Source organism: Aphanomyces invadans, assembly GCF_000520115.1.
Source record: "Aphanomyces invadans strain NJM9701 unplaced genomic scaffold supercont1.23, whole genome shotgun sequence".
NCBI classification, from domain to species: domain Eukaryota; phylum Oomycota; class Saprolegniomycetes; order Saprolegniales; family Verrucalvaceae; genus Aphanomyces; species Aphanomyces invadans.
The window spans coordinates 738,795-753,847 of NW_008580168.1; the positions used below are offsets into that span (position 1 = coordinate 738,795).

At 56.3% G+C, this 15,053-nt stretch overlaps 5 protein-coding genes across 7 annotated transcripts; 2 read left to right on the plus strand and 3 right to left on the minus strand.

Annotated features, from left to right (window-relative positions):
• Positions 1-118: 118 nt before the first annotated feature.
• On the minus strand, positions 119-1,202 carry H310_09952 (hypothetical protein; the record flags this gene model as incomplete). Its single annotated transcript, XM_008876174.1, has 2 exons — positions 119-1,096; positions 1,149-1,202. 2 exons carry the CDS (start codon positions 1,200-1,202, stop codon positions 146-148), a joined length of 1,005 nt encoding a protein of 334 aa, XP_008874396.1. The 3' UTR covers positions 119-145.
• Positions 1,203-2,749: 1,547 nt separating this feature from the next.
• On the plus strand, positions 2,750-7,647 carry H310_09953. Of its 2 annotated transcripts, XM_008876175.1 has the most exons (12): positions 2,750-3,309; positions 3,359-3,548; positions 3,605-3,911; positions 3,967-4,367; positions 4,411-4,721; positions 4,784-5,000; positions 5,063-5,151; positions 5,206-5,598; positions 5,655-5,964; positions 6,022-6,547; positions 6,605-7,073; positions 7,118-7,647. In XM_008876175.1, exons 1-12 carry the CDS (start codon positions 2,815-2,817, stop codon positions 7,589-7,591), a joined length of 4,182 nt encoding a protein of 1,393 aa, XP_008874397.1. In that variant the 5' UTR covers positions 2,750-2,814; the 3' UTR covers positions 7,592-7,647. The 2 variants fall into 2 exon arrangements, with proteins under 2 accessions (XP_008874397.1, XP_008874398.1); XM_008876176.1 differs by lacking the exons at positions 2,750-3,309; positions 3,359-3,548 and having other exon boundaries at positions 3,550-3,911.
• A 338-nt stretch (positions 7,648-7,985) lies between these two features.
• On the minus strand, positions 7,986-8,925 carry H310_09954 (hypothetical protein). The gene has a single exon (XM_008876177.1). It carries the CDS (start codon positions 8,894-8,896, stop codon positions 8,015-8,017), a length of 882 nt encoding a protein of 293 aa, XP_008874399.1. The 5' UTR covers positions 8,897-8,925; the 3' UTR covers positions 7,986-8,014.
• Positions 8,926-9,334: 409 nt separating this feature from the next.
• Positions 9,335-13,591, plus strand: H310_09955. 2 transcript variants are annotated; one of them, XM_008876178.1, is made up of 16 exons: positions 9,335-9,496; positions 9,543-9,725; positions 9,777-10,209; positions 10,314-10,631; positions 10,693-10,809; positions 10,884-11,168; positions 11,243-11,568; positions 11,612-11,674; positions 11,728-12,000; positions 12,044-12,115; positions 12,184-12,351; positions 12,405-12,586; positions 12,650-12,762; positions 12,824-13,061; positions 13,117-13,227; positions 13,316-13,591. In XM_008876178.1, exons 1-16 carry the CDS (start codon positions 9,362-9,364, stop codon positions 13,461-13,463), a joined length of 3,165 nt encoding a protein of 1,054 aa, XP_008874400.1. In that variant the 5' UTR covers positions 9,335-9,361; the 3' UTR covers positions 13,464-13,591. The 2 variants fall into 2 exon arrangements, with proteins under 2 accessions (XP_008874400.1, XP_008874401.1); XM_008876179.1 differs by having other exon boundaries at positions 9,543-10,209.
• On the minus strand, positions 13,473-14,731 carry H310_09956 (tRNA (guanine-N(7)-)-methyltransferase). Its single transcript, XM_008876180.1, has 6 exons — positions 14,560-14,731; positions 14,457-14,513; positions 14,236-14,404; positions 14,033-14,172; positions 13,837-13,984; positions 13,473-13,770 (listed from the first exon to the last, which is right to left on the minus strand). The coding sequence occupies exons 1-6, from the start codon at positions 14,697-14,699 to the stop codon at positions 13,627-13,629; spliced, it is 798 nt and encodes a 265-aa protein (XP_008874402.1). The 5' UTR covers positions 14,700-14,731; the 3' UTR covers positions 13,473-13,626.
• Between the last annotated feature and the right edge of the window lie 322 nt (positions 14,732-15,053).

A 15,053-nucleotide genomic window follows, 5' to 3' on the forward strand; every position in this document is an offset into this window, starting at 1 on the left:
GGCGACAACCATGGCAAAGCAATTGGCGGCAACAAAGGAGCCGTCAGCCCTTCCAGCATTCGTGCGACAGAGCGGAGCGTCCCTGGCGCATACATTTGAAAGCAACGTCCTTCGAATGAGGACGAAGAATAATTAGGTAGTTAAGTTAAATCGACCAAAGGCGCTGGCGCTGTCGAGGAGGAAGCACAACGTCATCAGTAAAATCCTCGACGTTGGACGGACTCGACGCTCGCTTGCCGCACTTGATTTGGTCGGCACCTTTCACGGATGGACCCACGATGGACTCGACGACGTCTTCGCACTCGTCCAGGCGGGAGCTATCGCCTTGATACGTCGGAAGCGACGCTGCCACATGCAGCTCGTGCATGGCAAGCGTGAGCGCGGTGTAGGCGATCTCCGACGACAAGAAGTCCAAGCTTGCAATGTCGCGAACGATTGCGGACAACATCGTCGCGCAGCGATGCATGACTTGAGCCGCGACGTCGGGTGGATTCAGCTGCGCGACAAAGCACTCGATAAAGTGGTGGGGGAGGGTCGCATGCAGATTCCATTCGAGCTTTGCGAGAAGCGATCGCTCCATCGCGAGGACCGATGCAGGGGAGTACTTGTCATCGATCATTTGGGACACTTCGGCCACGGTAAGCCCATCCGACTCGTTGAACTTGGATGCAGTCATGAGGCACACAAGCGCAATGAGCTCGAGGTCCGCTTGGCGCACCGACACCACCGACAAGTACCTGTCGAGGTAATGGATGGCTAACGTTATGGTCGTCACCTCGAACTCGACAGTCTCTGCAACTGATATCATCCAATCCACGACTTGAGTGCGCCACGACGCCGTCATGCCATGGAGCTGCGTTCGGACAAGGTAGTCGGCCACAGGTCGCAACAATGTCCTGATTTCATTGCGGTAGAGGGTGTCGAGGATGTCGTCCGTGTCGGCCGCCGCGCACGTCGTCAAGGCAAAGGACATAGCCGTGCTGGCGGCGGATGGAGCATCACACGCGTCCTCTTCGTAACATGCAAGGAGATCCATGTCAAAGGTCGGGCTAGCGATCAGGAGGCGGTTGTGTGGAGAAGAGTTGGCGGCACCACGCTGCCAATTGAATTCTGCACGCTCCTGGCGGTGGCCGTGTCAATATTCCTACCGTCGCGGGTCCCGCCATACTCGATACGGCCGTGCCAACTTCGATTGGCCACATGATGTGGTGACGGAGTCAAAAGCAGACATAAAAACAGCAAAAACAGCATCGTGGAGGAACAAACTCGGGCGGGTCAAGCGCCACGAGTGGAAAGCATAGAAAGGCTACGCTGATTTTCGGATGCAAGGACGACTGGCAACTCGTCCATCGAGCTCCGCGAATGCGCTTTACTCTGCAGCATTACGACGCGGTAACGTATTGGTCAGTTATGGTCATGCTTTAACTATGTGCGCGTTGCGCCACGCGATGGGCGGTCGACTTCCACCCATCTCTGCCAATGGTGGTGTACCAAAGAGGAATCGGAAAGAATGGACCGACGAGGTCTCCACGACATATCGCACAAGCAAGGCTTACAGACTGCATGGAACAGCGCGCATTGGAGACGTTTCCTCTCTATACGTTTCGTGGAAGAGGCTTTGAAAAAACAGCATGTGCTGTTAAAATGGCCCACCGTCCATTCAATTTTCGCGCGACGAACCCAACACGTACGTTGGCCGTACAAACAGTACACACTTGCGACGGCCAAGAGAAATGCGCTGGCTTCGTACACGAACGTCGTACATTATACACCCAGCACAGTGGTGAAGCTGTCGCGTCGAAACAGGCGCGACGGATGTCTGGAGGCGGGACACGTCAAGGCTAGCCACATGACATATCCAGGAAGGTCGTTAGGAGGCGTCCATTGCCGTCGAGAGCTTTCAATATACACGCCGTGGACAAGCTATTCACGATGGGATTCGCAGGAGCTCGAGCTTGCAACAACGACGAATGGGGTGAGTATGCTCAAGCGAATGTATCCAACAGCGGCATATGCAAAGGCCGCCCGTGCTTTGTCAGAACATGGCGACGCGCGTTATGTATGGTGCGACACCCCCAATTGGTTGCGCTCTCTTCACACTCGCGACAGGACACACCCATCAAGTTTAAGAGCCCGCTGGGTCAAGTCGTTTGAAGTACTCCGTCTCTGTAGCGAATACACTCTTTACCACACCCGGATAGCATTTGCGCAGTTGCGCTGTACGTCGCTCCAGTCGGCGAGCGTGCAGACCAGTCGCAGGTCCCGCCTGCTCTGCACCCTTGCCCATCGTCGTCGTAGACCCATCCAGAACACCTACCAATATCTTCCAAGCCAAAGGCAACCAACCCGTCATTGTAGAAACCGCTGCATGCTTCCCGTAGCCCATGCGCACATCAGCATGGCCCAGGACAGCCAAGCATGCATTGCGTCCAGCTCAAACAAAGACGTCACGGCCACCTTGCGATTGCTGGTGCAACAACCCGACGACATACGGATAACATTATCCGAACATCATTACGAGTGCGCAGGCATGGCACCGACCCAGGCTCCGCCCCACGTCGTGCTCTTCAAACGCCGAGAGCTCAGAGATGCAGGGAACCCTCGATAGCTTTTCGAAGTCCATCGTGCGCGTGCCGTTGGTTGCAGCAGCGAATGGTACCAGTTACTCCACTCTATTTAGAGGTATGGTGCGAATTCCGACTTAAATAGTGTAAGGATTTTGGGTCTGCCCTGACAGTGTCCCAAGTGTGTGTTGGTCAAGATCGGCACCATCTCCGAGGGATTGACGCAATCCGAGCACAACCATACTGACCGATGTTGCCGAGCGAACGATCGCCACCAGCACCTGCAAAGATCAAGGCGCAACAGCCTGCTTCGGCGAGGCATGCAGTTCCGTCCACCTCCACCACCAACCACCATCACCAGCGGCATCATGAGCAACATCCCGACACGGCGCACAGCAGCGACGAACTCGTGGCTCAAATCAACGCTCTCGTACACATGCACGCTCTTCGCCAAGAAGATTCTGCTGATCACGTCGCCGACTCTCTCGGGCTCTCGGTGTACCTGACAGGCTCACGAGTGGACGATCGGGGGTTTCTTGCCCAGGTGGTCAAGGTGACGGCCGGCCTGCGGCGATTCCGCGTCGACAGCGCCCACTTGGTGTCGGCATGGCAGAGTATTGAGCGTGTGTTTGACCATCGAAACCACGACACCCGCGCGATTGCGTACACGTTTCTGGACGTGTGTCTCGAGCTTCACCATGACAGGGTTCCCATGACGATGCGCCATGCCATCTTTCAGCTCTTGGTATCGAACGCAAGGATGATCCCGTGCATGTCTAACAGGAGAGCCCCAGGCGACTGCACACGGGGAGTTTCTTCGACGACAAAAGAGTCTGCGATTGCTGCTGCAGGACGGTCGGTTTGTTCAGCCGTTTGCGAAGGACCTGGGGTGGCTCTTTCTGACTCTCCTTGAGACGTCCGATGCGCAGAAAGAGCTCAGTTCGCTGCTTCACTGCATCTTGAGGCGGTCGCCGCATGCGCTAGGTACCAACCATGCGGAATGGCAAACGCCGCGTATGCTAAAGCGATGGCGACGATAGATTCCGAAGTCGTATCATCAATCGCAGAGCTTCTGTCGGCCCGCTGTAATACAGCGTACGCCCGGGGAGACAAGGACACATGCAAGCGCTATCTCAAGTTCATGACGATCTTGGTGAATCATCACTTGGACGCGGCGGCGACAACGTCCGCGTGCTTGGCCACCATGTGCGGCCTCGTGAATGTTAAAGAAGATGGAGTGAGTACGTGGGCAATCATGAAGCACTTGTTATCGGGCGCGTCTCGATACCAAGTGCTGCACGGGCTGTTGGGGCTGCTGGAAGCGCCGGTCCCACCATTTGTTGCTCGGTACGGCGATGCGTGTGCTGCTTGCCAAGGTAGACGATATGGTTGGTTTATGTAGGGGCGCAGTGTTCTTTGTGGGAATGAGTTCGTGGGGCAGCCAGCGCGTCGCGAGCTTGGAAGTTGGTTGGTGCACCATCTTGCGAAGCTTGCTTCCGGCCGTCCAGAGTCCGCATGGGATGGTGATTTTTGAAGTTGTCTTGAGTTTGCAACGCCTCATCAAGAAGTATGGCGACCAAATGCTGATTGAGTGGGACTTGGTCTTCGACTACCTCCACCGCTTGTTTCCGTGGATGGCAGTGTCGCCGCACGTCCCCAACGAGAATGGCGCGGCGTCGGCCGCAGTGGGCCACGTCCCCGACCGCCTCGCCGACGAATTGCTAGATACGTTGCTCCTCGCAGAAGCACTGCATCAACCAAAGCTACACTCGGACCAACCCGCATCCCATCGGCGCTTTCAAGGTGAGGTCGTTGGCACATTGCGCCGACTCATGACGTCCTGGAGGAAACATGCACGACTTGTACGCCCTCGTGGAGCTATACATCGAGTATTGTCCCGTTGCGACTGTGGGCAACCTTGTCGCGTTTCGAGCCGAAGGTTGCACTCCTGCTAGCGATTCCAAGTGGCTTACGTCGTTGCATGATCTGCTCACGACTTTCTTTGCGTCGACGAGCGTCGATGTGTCCATTCGGCTGCAAGCACTCAAGGTGCTCGACAACGTTCTCAAGTTGTGTCACCACATCTGCGACGATCGCGTCCTAGACGACGTCTTCGTGCCGCATCTGCAGCTCGTGCACGACGACAGCGACAGACAGGTGGCTCGATTTGTTTCGACACCAACGACATGGATCCGTGCTTGACACTCCCGTGGCGGTAGGTGCGAGATGCCGGTCTCGAGCTCATCGTGACCGTGGCATGCGACGTCGACTCGGTCAAGTTTTACGCACTCGTGGATATGCTCCACGTCGCAGCGACAACGTCCAAATTTGTCGATGCCCAGCACAAAGCGATGAACGGGCTCACAACGCTCTTCCGGGCGGGTTTTCAACACATTCCATCCACGCGCTGCGTGCGAATCTTCGAGTTGCTTACAGGTGGGTGGTGCCGACTGGATCTCGTTCCCAATCTTGTCGGAACACGCGAGGCAAATCGGTAGGCTATGTGGTCACCCACCGCGACCCGGTCATGCGCGGCATGGCCATCACGTGCTTGCGGCAAGTCTGTTCCGCTAATGCTTCGTTTCACGTAACAACATGGTGTGTGGACTACCCCAGGGACTGACTGCGCCTGCGTCGGTAGATGCTCCTGTCGGAGGACTGTCGAGAGGCGGCGGACAAAGCATCTTCTGACGTCACGATGGCATCGCCGTTTTTGATGGCGGCGCGCGGGTCGATGGCGAAAGCGTCGGTTGCAACGCTGCCCATTCCAAAGCTTGTCGTGGCAGCGTTGACCATGGTGAGCACGGAAACGAGTTCGACCAACTTTCACATTGCAGTCGACGTGTTGGTGCGCATGGTCGAGAATCGGTACGTCCTCCATGACGTTGATGTCAACGACATGGTCGCCAAGCTCGTGTCGTGCGTGGAATGCCGGGCGTTTGGACGGGCTGCGGCGACCCATGAGGCTGGGGTGGCTCATTCCGTCCGTCGGACGCGCACCACGGATTCCCACGTGATCGAAGATGCCGATTCTGTACGTGGTTGCATTATTTCACCAGTGTAGTGCCGTGTCCGACGTGGTTCCTGAAGGAGCCAGACAAGTCGGCAATGTGGCTCAAGGTGTTGCGGACGCAGTACTTGCAACGCGGACTGGACCTCCTGCTTCTCATGGCGTCGTACCAGAGCCAACTGACCGCCGCAGTGCAGCACCGTGTTCTGCTGACCTTTGTGTCAGCGTTGGATTTTGAGCCCACTGTGTCGGAGTCACGGCCTCCTACCCTGGCAGCAACGTCGTCCGCGGGAATGAAGCGCACGAAGTCGGCGATGGAAGACTTGTCCGCGGCTCACGTGGAAGCTTTACAAGCAGCCGAGACCAAGCTGGTCCACACGGTCACCCGCGGCACGTGCCGAGACGTCGTTCATGACACTTGTGTTCACGTCGCGTCCTCTAACGTAGGTCTGGGCGTTGCGGCCATCATGCTTCCCGCTCAAGTCGTCGCGGAATTCCCAACAATCCTCAACTCGATCGTTCATCGATTGTGTGCTCCTGTGAAGGATGGGGCAGGGTGGACCTCGGTCGATATTGCAAGTTTGTGCCTCAGCCTTCTTTTGCACTTTTTGCACGCCCTGCCGCGAACTGCCTCGTTGGCCGACGCGGCGACCGACGGGGACTTCGAGACTGTTAGTGGAAACGACGACGTTTGTGCTGCATTTGCGCTGCGTGCACTGTGCCGGCCCGCGTCCAAGTACATGGCGTCGCTGGCCCTTCTTGTCCTCATGCAGATTTTCATTCAAGCAAGCGCCCGCCGCCGGAACCACATTGCGCGCCTCGTCCTGCCGCAGCTGCAAACTCAGCCGCAAAAAACCGTCCTGGTCGACACGGCCGTGGATTTTATCGCAACCCATCTGCATCTCAACGCTGCGGCGCTTTGCCCGCCATCAACGCAGTCCCTGGAACTTGTTGCCAAGCACCGCCGCATCAGGTGCACCACAGCCACACATGGACCGAGTATGTTTGATTTTCATCCGGTCGTGTATAGGTCCTGGTTCCATCGCCGCAGCATCATGACGCTGTCCACGGACGACCAAGGCGCTTCATTTGTCACGGTTCGGCACGCGGCAGTGGCCCACACGTGGCCACTTCCAAGGGATGCCAACCCCATGCACGTCATGACGATGTTGTTTGGCATGGACCCGCTTGACTTGCATTCTGCAAGCATGCATCGACTGGTGGAGGGCGAGGCGCTGACGAGGGCGCTGGCCGTCCTCGATCGAAGTCCGTGGCACGAAACGCACAAGGTCGGCGTGCTGTACGTGCCCCACAACCAAGCGACCGAGCGTGACCTTCTCGACGTCGTCGGGGGATCGCAGCGGTACCTTTCATTCTTGCGGGGTCTGGGCGACATGGTCCCGCTGCACCACCTCGTGGGGTACAACGGCGGGTTGGACGTGTCGGCTAGCCAAAGCGATGGCAAGTTTGGTCTTGTCTACCGAGATGCCATCACACACGTAGGTCGCGAGGCGTGTGGTTGGAGGCACACTCGTGCTTGTAGGTGATGTTTCACGTGGCAACGTTCATGGAGACGGACGAGAGCGCAGAGGCCCGCCGCCACGGCAAGAAGCGCCACATTGGCAACGACTACGTCCACATTGAATACTTGGACTACGACCAACACCACGACGAGAACGACGTGATCCCGTCCCTGTCTGGCCAGTTTTCCGACGTCCGCATCTTCGTCCAGCCTCTTGACGGCGACCTCTTTCGAACCCGTGTGGAATGCAAACATCCGACCGACAACATGCCGCCGTTTGGACCGCTCCACGGGGTCCAAATCGTGCCAAGCTACATGGTTGCGACCGCTGTGCGGCTCACGGCGATCCACGCCAACCTGGCCTGCCGCGTCGTGCACCAGGATCGATTCGAGTTGGTTTTGAATATCGAAGACCGGCTCAAGCAAATCAGCCAGATTGGAACGAGATTTGTCGACCATGTCACGCCATCTCACGACCACGCATCCGCGGTGTAATGCAAACTACACAAGGTTCTGTTGTCGGCACATTGCAACGATGCTCTCGATTCCGTCCGCCGCTGTACACTCCAACACACACCACCATCCATACGCACTTCTTGGCTCATGGACGATGACGGGAGCGACATTTCTCTGGCTGTCTGGACGATCCGATGTGGCCGCATGATGCGAGGCCATGTTGGGTCTTGTTGTGCGGCTTCCAGAGGACTTTTAGTGCCCGCTGGCAGTCCATTTTGCGCCCCACACCCCAACACTGTGGTCTGCCGACCGTAGAGTGAATCGATGTCCATGGGAGGTTGAAAACAGGTGCGTGCACATGCACATGAGTCTCGGCACTCCATTAGCATGCATCGCGTGTTGTAGTGGACAAGCCTTTGGCCATCCAACAAAAGCGGATAAAAGCGGGCACAGGTGTTTCAATTAAAAATGCTGGGGTGGCGGCGGGGGCGGCGCGACGCCGTGGGCCATATACATGGTGGGAGGTGGGGGCGGGACCACAGCGCCTTGCATGTTCTGCATGCCCATCATCATGGGCTGCATCATCATCATCATGGGTTGCTGCGGCTGGTAATGGCTTTGCGGCTGCTGATATTGGTGGTACTGCTGCATGTATGGTTGCGGCGGAGGCTGCAGTTGCTGAGGAGGTTGGGGGAGTGCCGGTGTGGCAAATGCAAAACGCGTGTGCGGCTTGAGTTTGTTGGGGTTGCTCGATGCCAGGAGGCGCTCCGCTTGAGACCCGTGGCGTTCGTTGTTGCTGCCCTTCTTGTAGGCGTACTGGACGACGATCTGGCGATTGCACAGGTACTGCGTGTTCATGCACTCGATGGCCAAATCGGCCGCTTCAAACGAGTCGTAGCTGACAAAGCCAAAGCCTCGGGACATCTTCGTGTCGGGGTCGCGCATGATCTTGGGGGTTTCGACAATCCCCCCAAAGGCCGAGAACGTGTCGTACAAGAGCTTCTCGTCAACCTCTGGGTCCAAGTTGCCTAAGAACAAGTTGGCCCCAATGTCGAGTGTCTTGGTATCCTGGGAGGACTTCTTCACGCGAATGATTTTGTTGAAGAGCTGGATCATGTTCATCACTTTCGTCGCGTACTCGGCGTCGTCCTCCGTGCGGAACTCCACAAATCCGTACCCACCGTGGCGCGATGTGACCTTGTCGCGGGGAATGTGCACGTTCACCACAACTCCAGCTTGAAGCATGAGCTCCCAAAGAAGCTCTTCCGTCACCTTCTCGTCCAAGTTGCCGACATAAATCGTTGCATCTTGGTTGCGCTGTTCGATCGCCGCGGACGCCGACATGATAGCAAGTCGTGTGTGGCGGAAGAATCGAATGGGTGTTAGGAACTATCTACAGTTGGATTGGATAAAATCAATTTCTCTTCGATAGTTCTACAATATAACTGGTTTAATCAAGCCAATGGTATGTTACAATTAATTCAATTGGATAAAAATATTGTTCAAAAAAGAGAAAAATATTGTGAACTGAAGCCCGGTGAGATGCGTCGGCGCAGAGCTGCCGCCATGCATAGCGGGTGCTATCTCCTGTTTTGTCGCTGTAGCTGTTCACCAAGTCCATTCACTGCGCGCTGGGTAGGTCGTGCGTGGCAGCTCATTCTGGGGATCTCGTGAACTTGGGCCGCCGGCAAATTCGTGGCAGGCCAAAATAAAAGATGCAAAAGTCCTAATTAGGATGGATTTTGCACCACCGATTTGGTGCCGAGTCAACTGCAACTTTCCCGCGGCAACAGGACAGAGCACCGAGGGATGGCAGGCGCATTTGACGCTTCCAAGCGCGAGATCTTGCACAAGCTGCAAGAAGTGATTGACAAGTCGCCAAAAGGCAGCGTGGATGAGCCGATTGTGGACATGATCACGCGGCTCAATGCACACCCAAACTACGTACGTCGTTTGTGTGCCTGTGTACCTGAGCGAGCGCTGGTGGCAGGTGACATGCAGTAGCTGCTCCGGCCGCATTGCTGTCTTCCGCGGCGTGGCGCAAGCTCCGGAAGACGAAGATTCGCACTTGATCACGAAAGGAGGCCAGTGGCTCGTGAGCTCCCACGCACCAGTGTCTTTCCATGAGTTTTCTGCCGCGGTCTTGACAGATCCCACGGCGCTGCAGGGCATGGTACGGCGTGGTAAGGAAGGACTTGTCATTTGACGAGACTGCGACGCGTAGGTCATTTTCAAACACGAACCTTTCATCATGCATGTGCAGTGCCGCGACGACGAAGCCGCCAAAGCGCTGTTGCAAGTCGGTCTCGCGTGTGGGTTTCGGGAGTCTGGCGTTGTCTTGGGCAACAAGCGAACGATGGTGGCCATTCGCACGACTGCCAACGCAATGGAGATCCCGATTGCACTCCATGGGAACCTCATGGTCAACACGTCGTACTTGGAGTGGATTCTCGACATTGCCAACCAAAAATTCCATGCAAATCGAGCCAAAACAGACAAGTTGTTTGCCACGATGCTGACGTCTCTATTCAACGAGCCATCGTTGGATGTGACAGAAGCGACAGCTCCATCGTCCTCGTTGACGACGATACGAAAGCTGCGGGTCGCCAAAACGTCCACGTTGGTGGTTTCCCGCGCCGGCCACACGGCTGTTGTTGGTATGATACGTTCTCCGATTTCTTGATTCTAAGGGATCGATGGCATGCTGCTGGATTTGAATTGGCGCCTTTGATGAGTGCAAGCCTTCGTGACGAGCTGGTAGGACCTCAACGAAAGCTTTGCATTGTCGGTGGTCAAGGCCCCACGGCCACCAACACGACTCGACAAGGCGACTTAATTTTGTACGACATGGCAACCCAAGTGCAATCAGCGCCGATACCGCTGAACATGGCAGCTCGCATGTATCACGCGGCGGTGTACAGTCCAACTCTCAACAGGATGCTTGTATTTGGTGGCCGTGCCAGTCCCACGAAGCCATTTGGAGATCTCTGGGCTATTGACGTGGATCATGGTCATGCGGATTTTGTCCAAACTCAAGGACCCGCGCCGTCGTCGCGGTGGAGCCACACGTGCTCGTGGGGTAAGCGCGGGGTACTAATGCGCTGACGCTGTTCACTAACTGCATGCGTTCGTACTTGAAGTGGACGGAAAACTGGTGGTCGTCGGCGGCCGCGATGCCACAACTGTCTTCAGCGACGTGTTTGCACTGTCCTTTGACACAACTCCGCCGACATGGCATGCCTTGGCATCATGTGCAGGTAAAAATGGTGAATTTTCAGTGTGGATGTGTGCATCAGGCGAGTATTGACGGGTCCATGTGCTTCTTGCATAGATGGAGCTCGTCGGTTCCGACACTCTGCGGTGAGCATTGGCCACTCGATATACTTGTTTGGGGGATGGCAAGGGTTGGATACGCACGCGCAGCTGTCCTTGAATTCTGTGGATTCGCTCAACACGGCGACAGGGGAGTGGATGCAATCGGCCACGACTGGCGCCATTCCTCCCGCCAGGGCAAGTGCCGCCGCGTGCGTCGTGGATGGCCAGCACGTGTTGCTCCTCGGCGGGACGTCGCCAACAGCACCATGCCACGATCAAGTATTTTCTCTGGACCTGTCGAGTATGTGAAAAGATCAAAACACCAAACTTGACCATCCTAACGGGTCTTGACCTTACGTTGCGCATATGCTGTAGAGATGAAGTGGAAGCAGTGGCCATCCTTGCCAAGCGATGCGCTTCTCGTCAACCACACGATGTCTTACGACGACGTGTCGAAAACCGTGCATGCGGTCGGCGGCAGCTGCCAGTGCTTTGGGTTTGGGGCAGTCTACAGTCCCGCGTTCGCGTTGCAGGTGGAAACCAGTCGCATGACCGCGCTGTCCAAGAATACGCGACCTACCAAACAAACGAACGACGGGCTGCTGGTGGTTGCTGTGCCCAAGCTACGAGTCAAAGCCATCAAGACACTCGTGGAAGACCTGCAAGTTTACGACAAGTCGCGCCGCGTCCAGCCCATTGCCGTATGCTCGTCGACATCGACGTTTCCCTGACGTTTTGGGTTAGGGCGGTGCAGAGTCCTTCGCCGTGCCAGTCATGGACGGCATTCGTGACCACGCCAGCCTTCCCGTACGTACGACGCCTGGTTTCTTGACCTGCTTGATGCCATTCATCGCTTTCAGGGACTCGAGGGGTTGCTGATAGCCCACATGAACGACATCGCAAACGTTGTGCAGCCCAAGAACTCGGGGACGGACAAGGTGTCCGCCGCTGGTGAGCTCGTTGCGACTGGACAAATCGCCGAGCTGTCGTCCCCTCCGCCAGCAGAAGTTGTCGAGGCCTCCAAGCAACCACTCTTGTACGCCGTTTTGGTCTCCAAGGATCAAGTCAAGGCCGTCAAGACTCGCTTGGAAACGATCCAGCTATACGACAAAACCCGTCGCATTCACCCGCAAGTACGTCGTCAGGTTGATGGCAAGGAGCAAAACGACTCGCTAGGCCAACGACATGGAAGGCTCCACCAAGTTTGCCGTCCCCGTGACATTGCCCACCCTTCCTTCAGACGACGAGGTGCGCCATGGCAAATCGTGAACCTCACGTCGAGAGTTGTGGATGGAGAACGAGCATGTGTCTGGTAGGTCTTGAGCGCGTTGGAGGTTGTAGTCGACGGCACGAGCGTTGTAAAACGTGTGCTGAATCCAACACTGGTCGTGCATGCGTTGCTGCAGGCGTTTGCGACTGCCCATGGGTTGGATGCGGTCGCGGCAAAGTTTGAATTTATTTCAGACGTGTTGGTCCTGCCCAAGGTACGATGTCCGTCCGTTTTCAACGCCAGTCGATTGGACCTGAAATGCCATAGAACACGTTCATGGACCCCGTATGGATGAGCGACGCCGCGATGGCACTGTGGCGATCCGTGTGCGACGCCTCGCCTGTTCCGCTCCAACGCGTCGCGCGAAGTGCTGACGTCGACGCGAATGAAAAACGGCAGAGTCACGTCGAGGTGCTGTACATGCACCCGTCCTTCGTCCCCACGGCGCGGTAAACCTGAACAGACCCGTCATGCGTCGTTGGAAAACGTGTTGTAACAGCGCCAACACGTAGGGGCAAGGGATGGGTCGAAGTCCGTGAAAATGGACTCGTGTACGGGTGGGACCTCGAAAAAGTCATGTTTTCGTCGGGGAATGTGACGGAAAAAGCACGCATGGCCAAGATCGGTACGAACACCCGTTGACGTCTTCGTTGCCTGCGCGCGGTCCACGACCTCACGATGGCCAGGCTGCGCCGGAGAGACCATTGTCGACATGTATGCTGGCATCGGATACTACGTTGTCCCATTTCTTGTCCACGGCAAGGCGGCGTACGTCCACGCCCTCGAGTGGAACCCCGACTCGGTCGCGGCGCTACAATTCAACCTTGAAAAGAATCACGTCGCAAGCAAGTGCACGGTGCATCCAGGCGACAATCGCATCACGGGGCCGACTCTCGGCGCGATTGCAGACCGCGTCAACTTGGGGTCGGTCTCACTTCGATCGTGGGACAACTCAAACGATGATGCATGGCTCGTCTAGATTGCTACCCAAGAGCGAGCACGGGTGGCCCATCGCCGTCCAAGTCTTGAAACACACGGGCGGATGGCTTCACGTGCACGAGAACGTCGCCATCGACGACGTCGAGCCCTGGTACGACGCCAGCCCATGCGCCACTGATCCCCATCGAGTTGTGTGGCAGCATGCAAATTCTAACAAAACGGTGGTGGTTTCGTCGTAGGCGAGAACACGTTGTGAAATCCATCCGAGAGATGGGCGCCGCCATTGGAAAGGTGTGGGTCGTCGAGTGCACCCACGTTGAACGAGTCAAGTCGTACGCCCCGAAGGTCCTCCACGTCGTAGCTGATGTTCACTGCCGGCCCACTTGATAGCTCGTGCAGAAAGGGACCCCCGTGTAAGGTCTGCAGCTAGTACATTGCTATACAATGTGCAAAAGAACGACAGAATGCACACACGCGGCGACCCGCGATGTGCGCGCGTCCGCACGATCCCTTGCCTGCCAGGTCCACTGACTCTGCGTTTGTTATGCAATTAAAAGAACGATGTCGCTGCGGCCGTGGCAACGGCATCGGACACTCGGCGGTAGACGGCAACGTACTTGTTGCCGCCGCTGCGAGCAACCTTCTTGCCTTCTTCCGTCTCTTCCGTCATGGCTTGAACACATGGATCCGCTTTCTACACGGGGCAAGCACAACGCTTGAATCAGTTCCAGTGGCCATGGAAAACTACAAGTCGTCGCACCAGCACAGCGTCGTCCGTGATGCGTTCGAAGCATGGGTGACTGTCGCACTTGGCGACGTGCCAGTTGTGCAGGTCCTCGACATCGGTGATTGTGTACAAGATGCCGCCTTCAGGGATGAAGTAGGCATATTCGGTCAGCAAGTGCGTGCTGGACAAACGAGTTGGTCGGTGGACATGCTGCGGCCGGAGAACTTACTTGACGATGCGGCGGCGATGGTTGCGCTGTTTGAATTGGGGGTCCGGAAAGCAGAAAAACATCTTTTCGATTTGACCTTTCTCAAAGTAGTGCGGCAAGTACCGCATCGCGTTCGTGCGCAGCACCGACACGTTTTGAAACTAAAGACCACACATGATGCGATGAGAGGAAGCAGGGTTCGTCATGCAAGGATCAAAACACACTTGGTTCGACGACGCGTGCTCTTGACGGAGCGCCTCAATGCGCAATCGAACGTACTCGGTGACCTTCGGTCGGATCTCCATCGCGAGCGTCGTCTTGTTCGGGAACAAGTTGGCGAGCGCGATTGTCAAGCCGCCAAACCCACACCCAATGTCCAAGAAGTTGACCTTCCTGTCCCATGCACATCGGCTTAACGCTGCACATGATGGATGCAAACACGTACGGGTTGTCGAGCTTGGGGTAGTGAGCGCTCCAATCCATCTCGGTCGGGTTCAATGGGCTACAATGTTGTCAAGACCCTGTTGCCAGACAACGTTGGTACGTACTACTCGAACAAGTCATTGTGTGACAACGGGTTGCAATGCGCGCGGCTGCGATAGAACTTCTTCTGGGGCATGCCAGGGACCTCGGATTCCGTCGTCGCACTCGCCATGTCCCCGCCCGCAGTCCGTTTATGGCCAGCCATTGCTAAAACTTGGCGTGGAAGCAACGAAAGGGTCATTGGGGATGTGGACCAATCACAACAAAATACCGTGAAATAGGCTGGAAAATTCACTAATTATTCGGCTAAATTTCGAGATTATTTCGTTGTAGCCCAATCCGGGCATCCACTGCAGCGAGTTTTTTGCCGCGAGAGCCAGCTCGATCGTGCGACGGTCATGGCCGCCTTTGCAAGTCCTTAGTAGACTGGCATCGACAGCAGTGACGTGGTACAAGGTGCATTTTGTACTGTGCCATATCCGTCGTCCGAGACACAATTAATCCACAATGCCGTGCGAAAAATGAACACGATATTTATCGAATTCTTCGTTTATCGGTA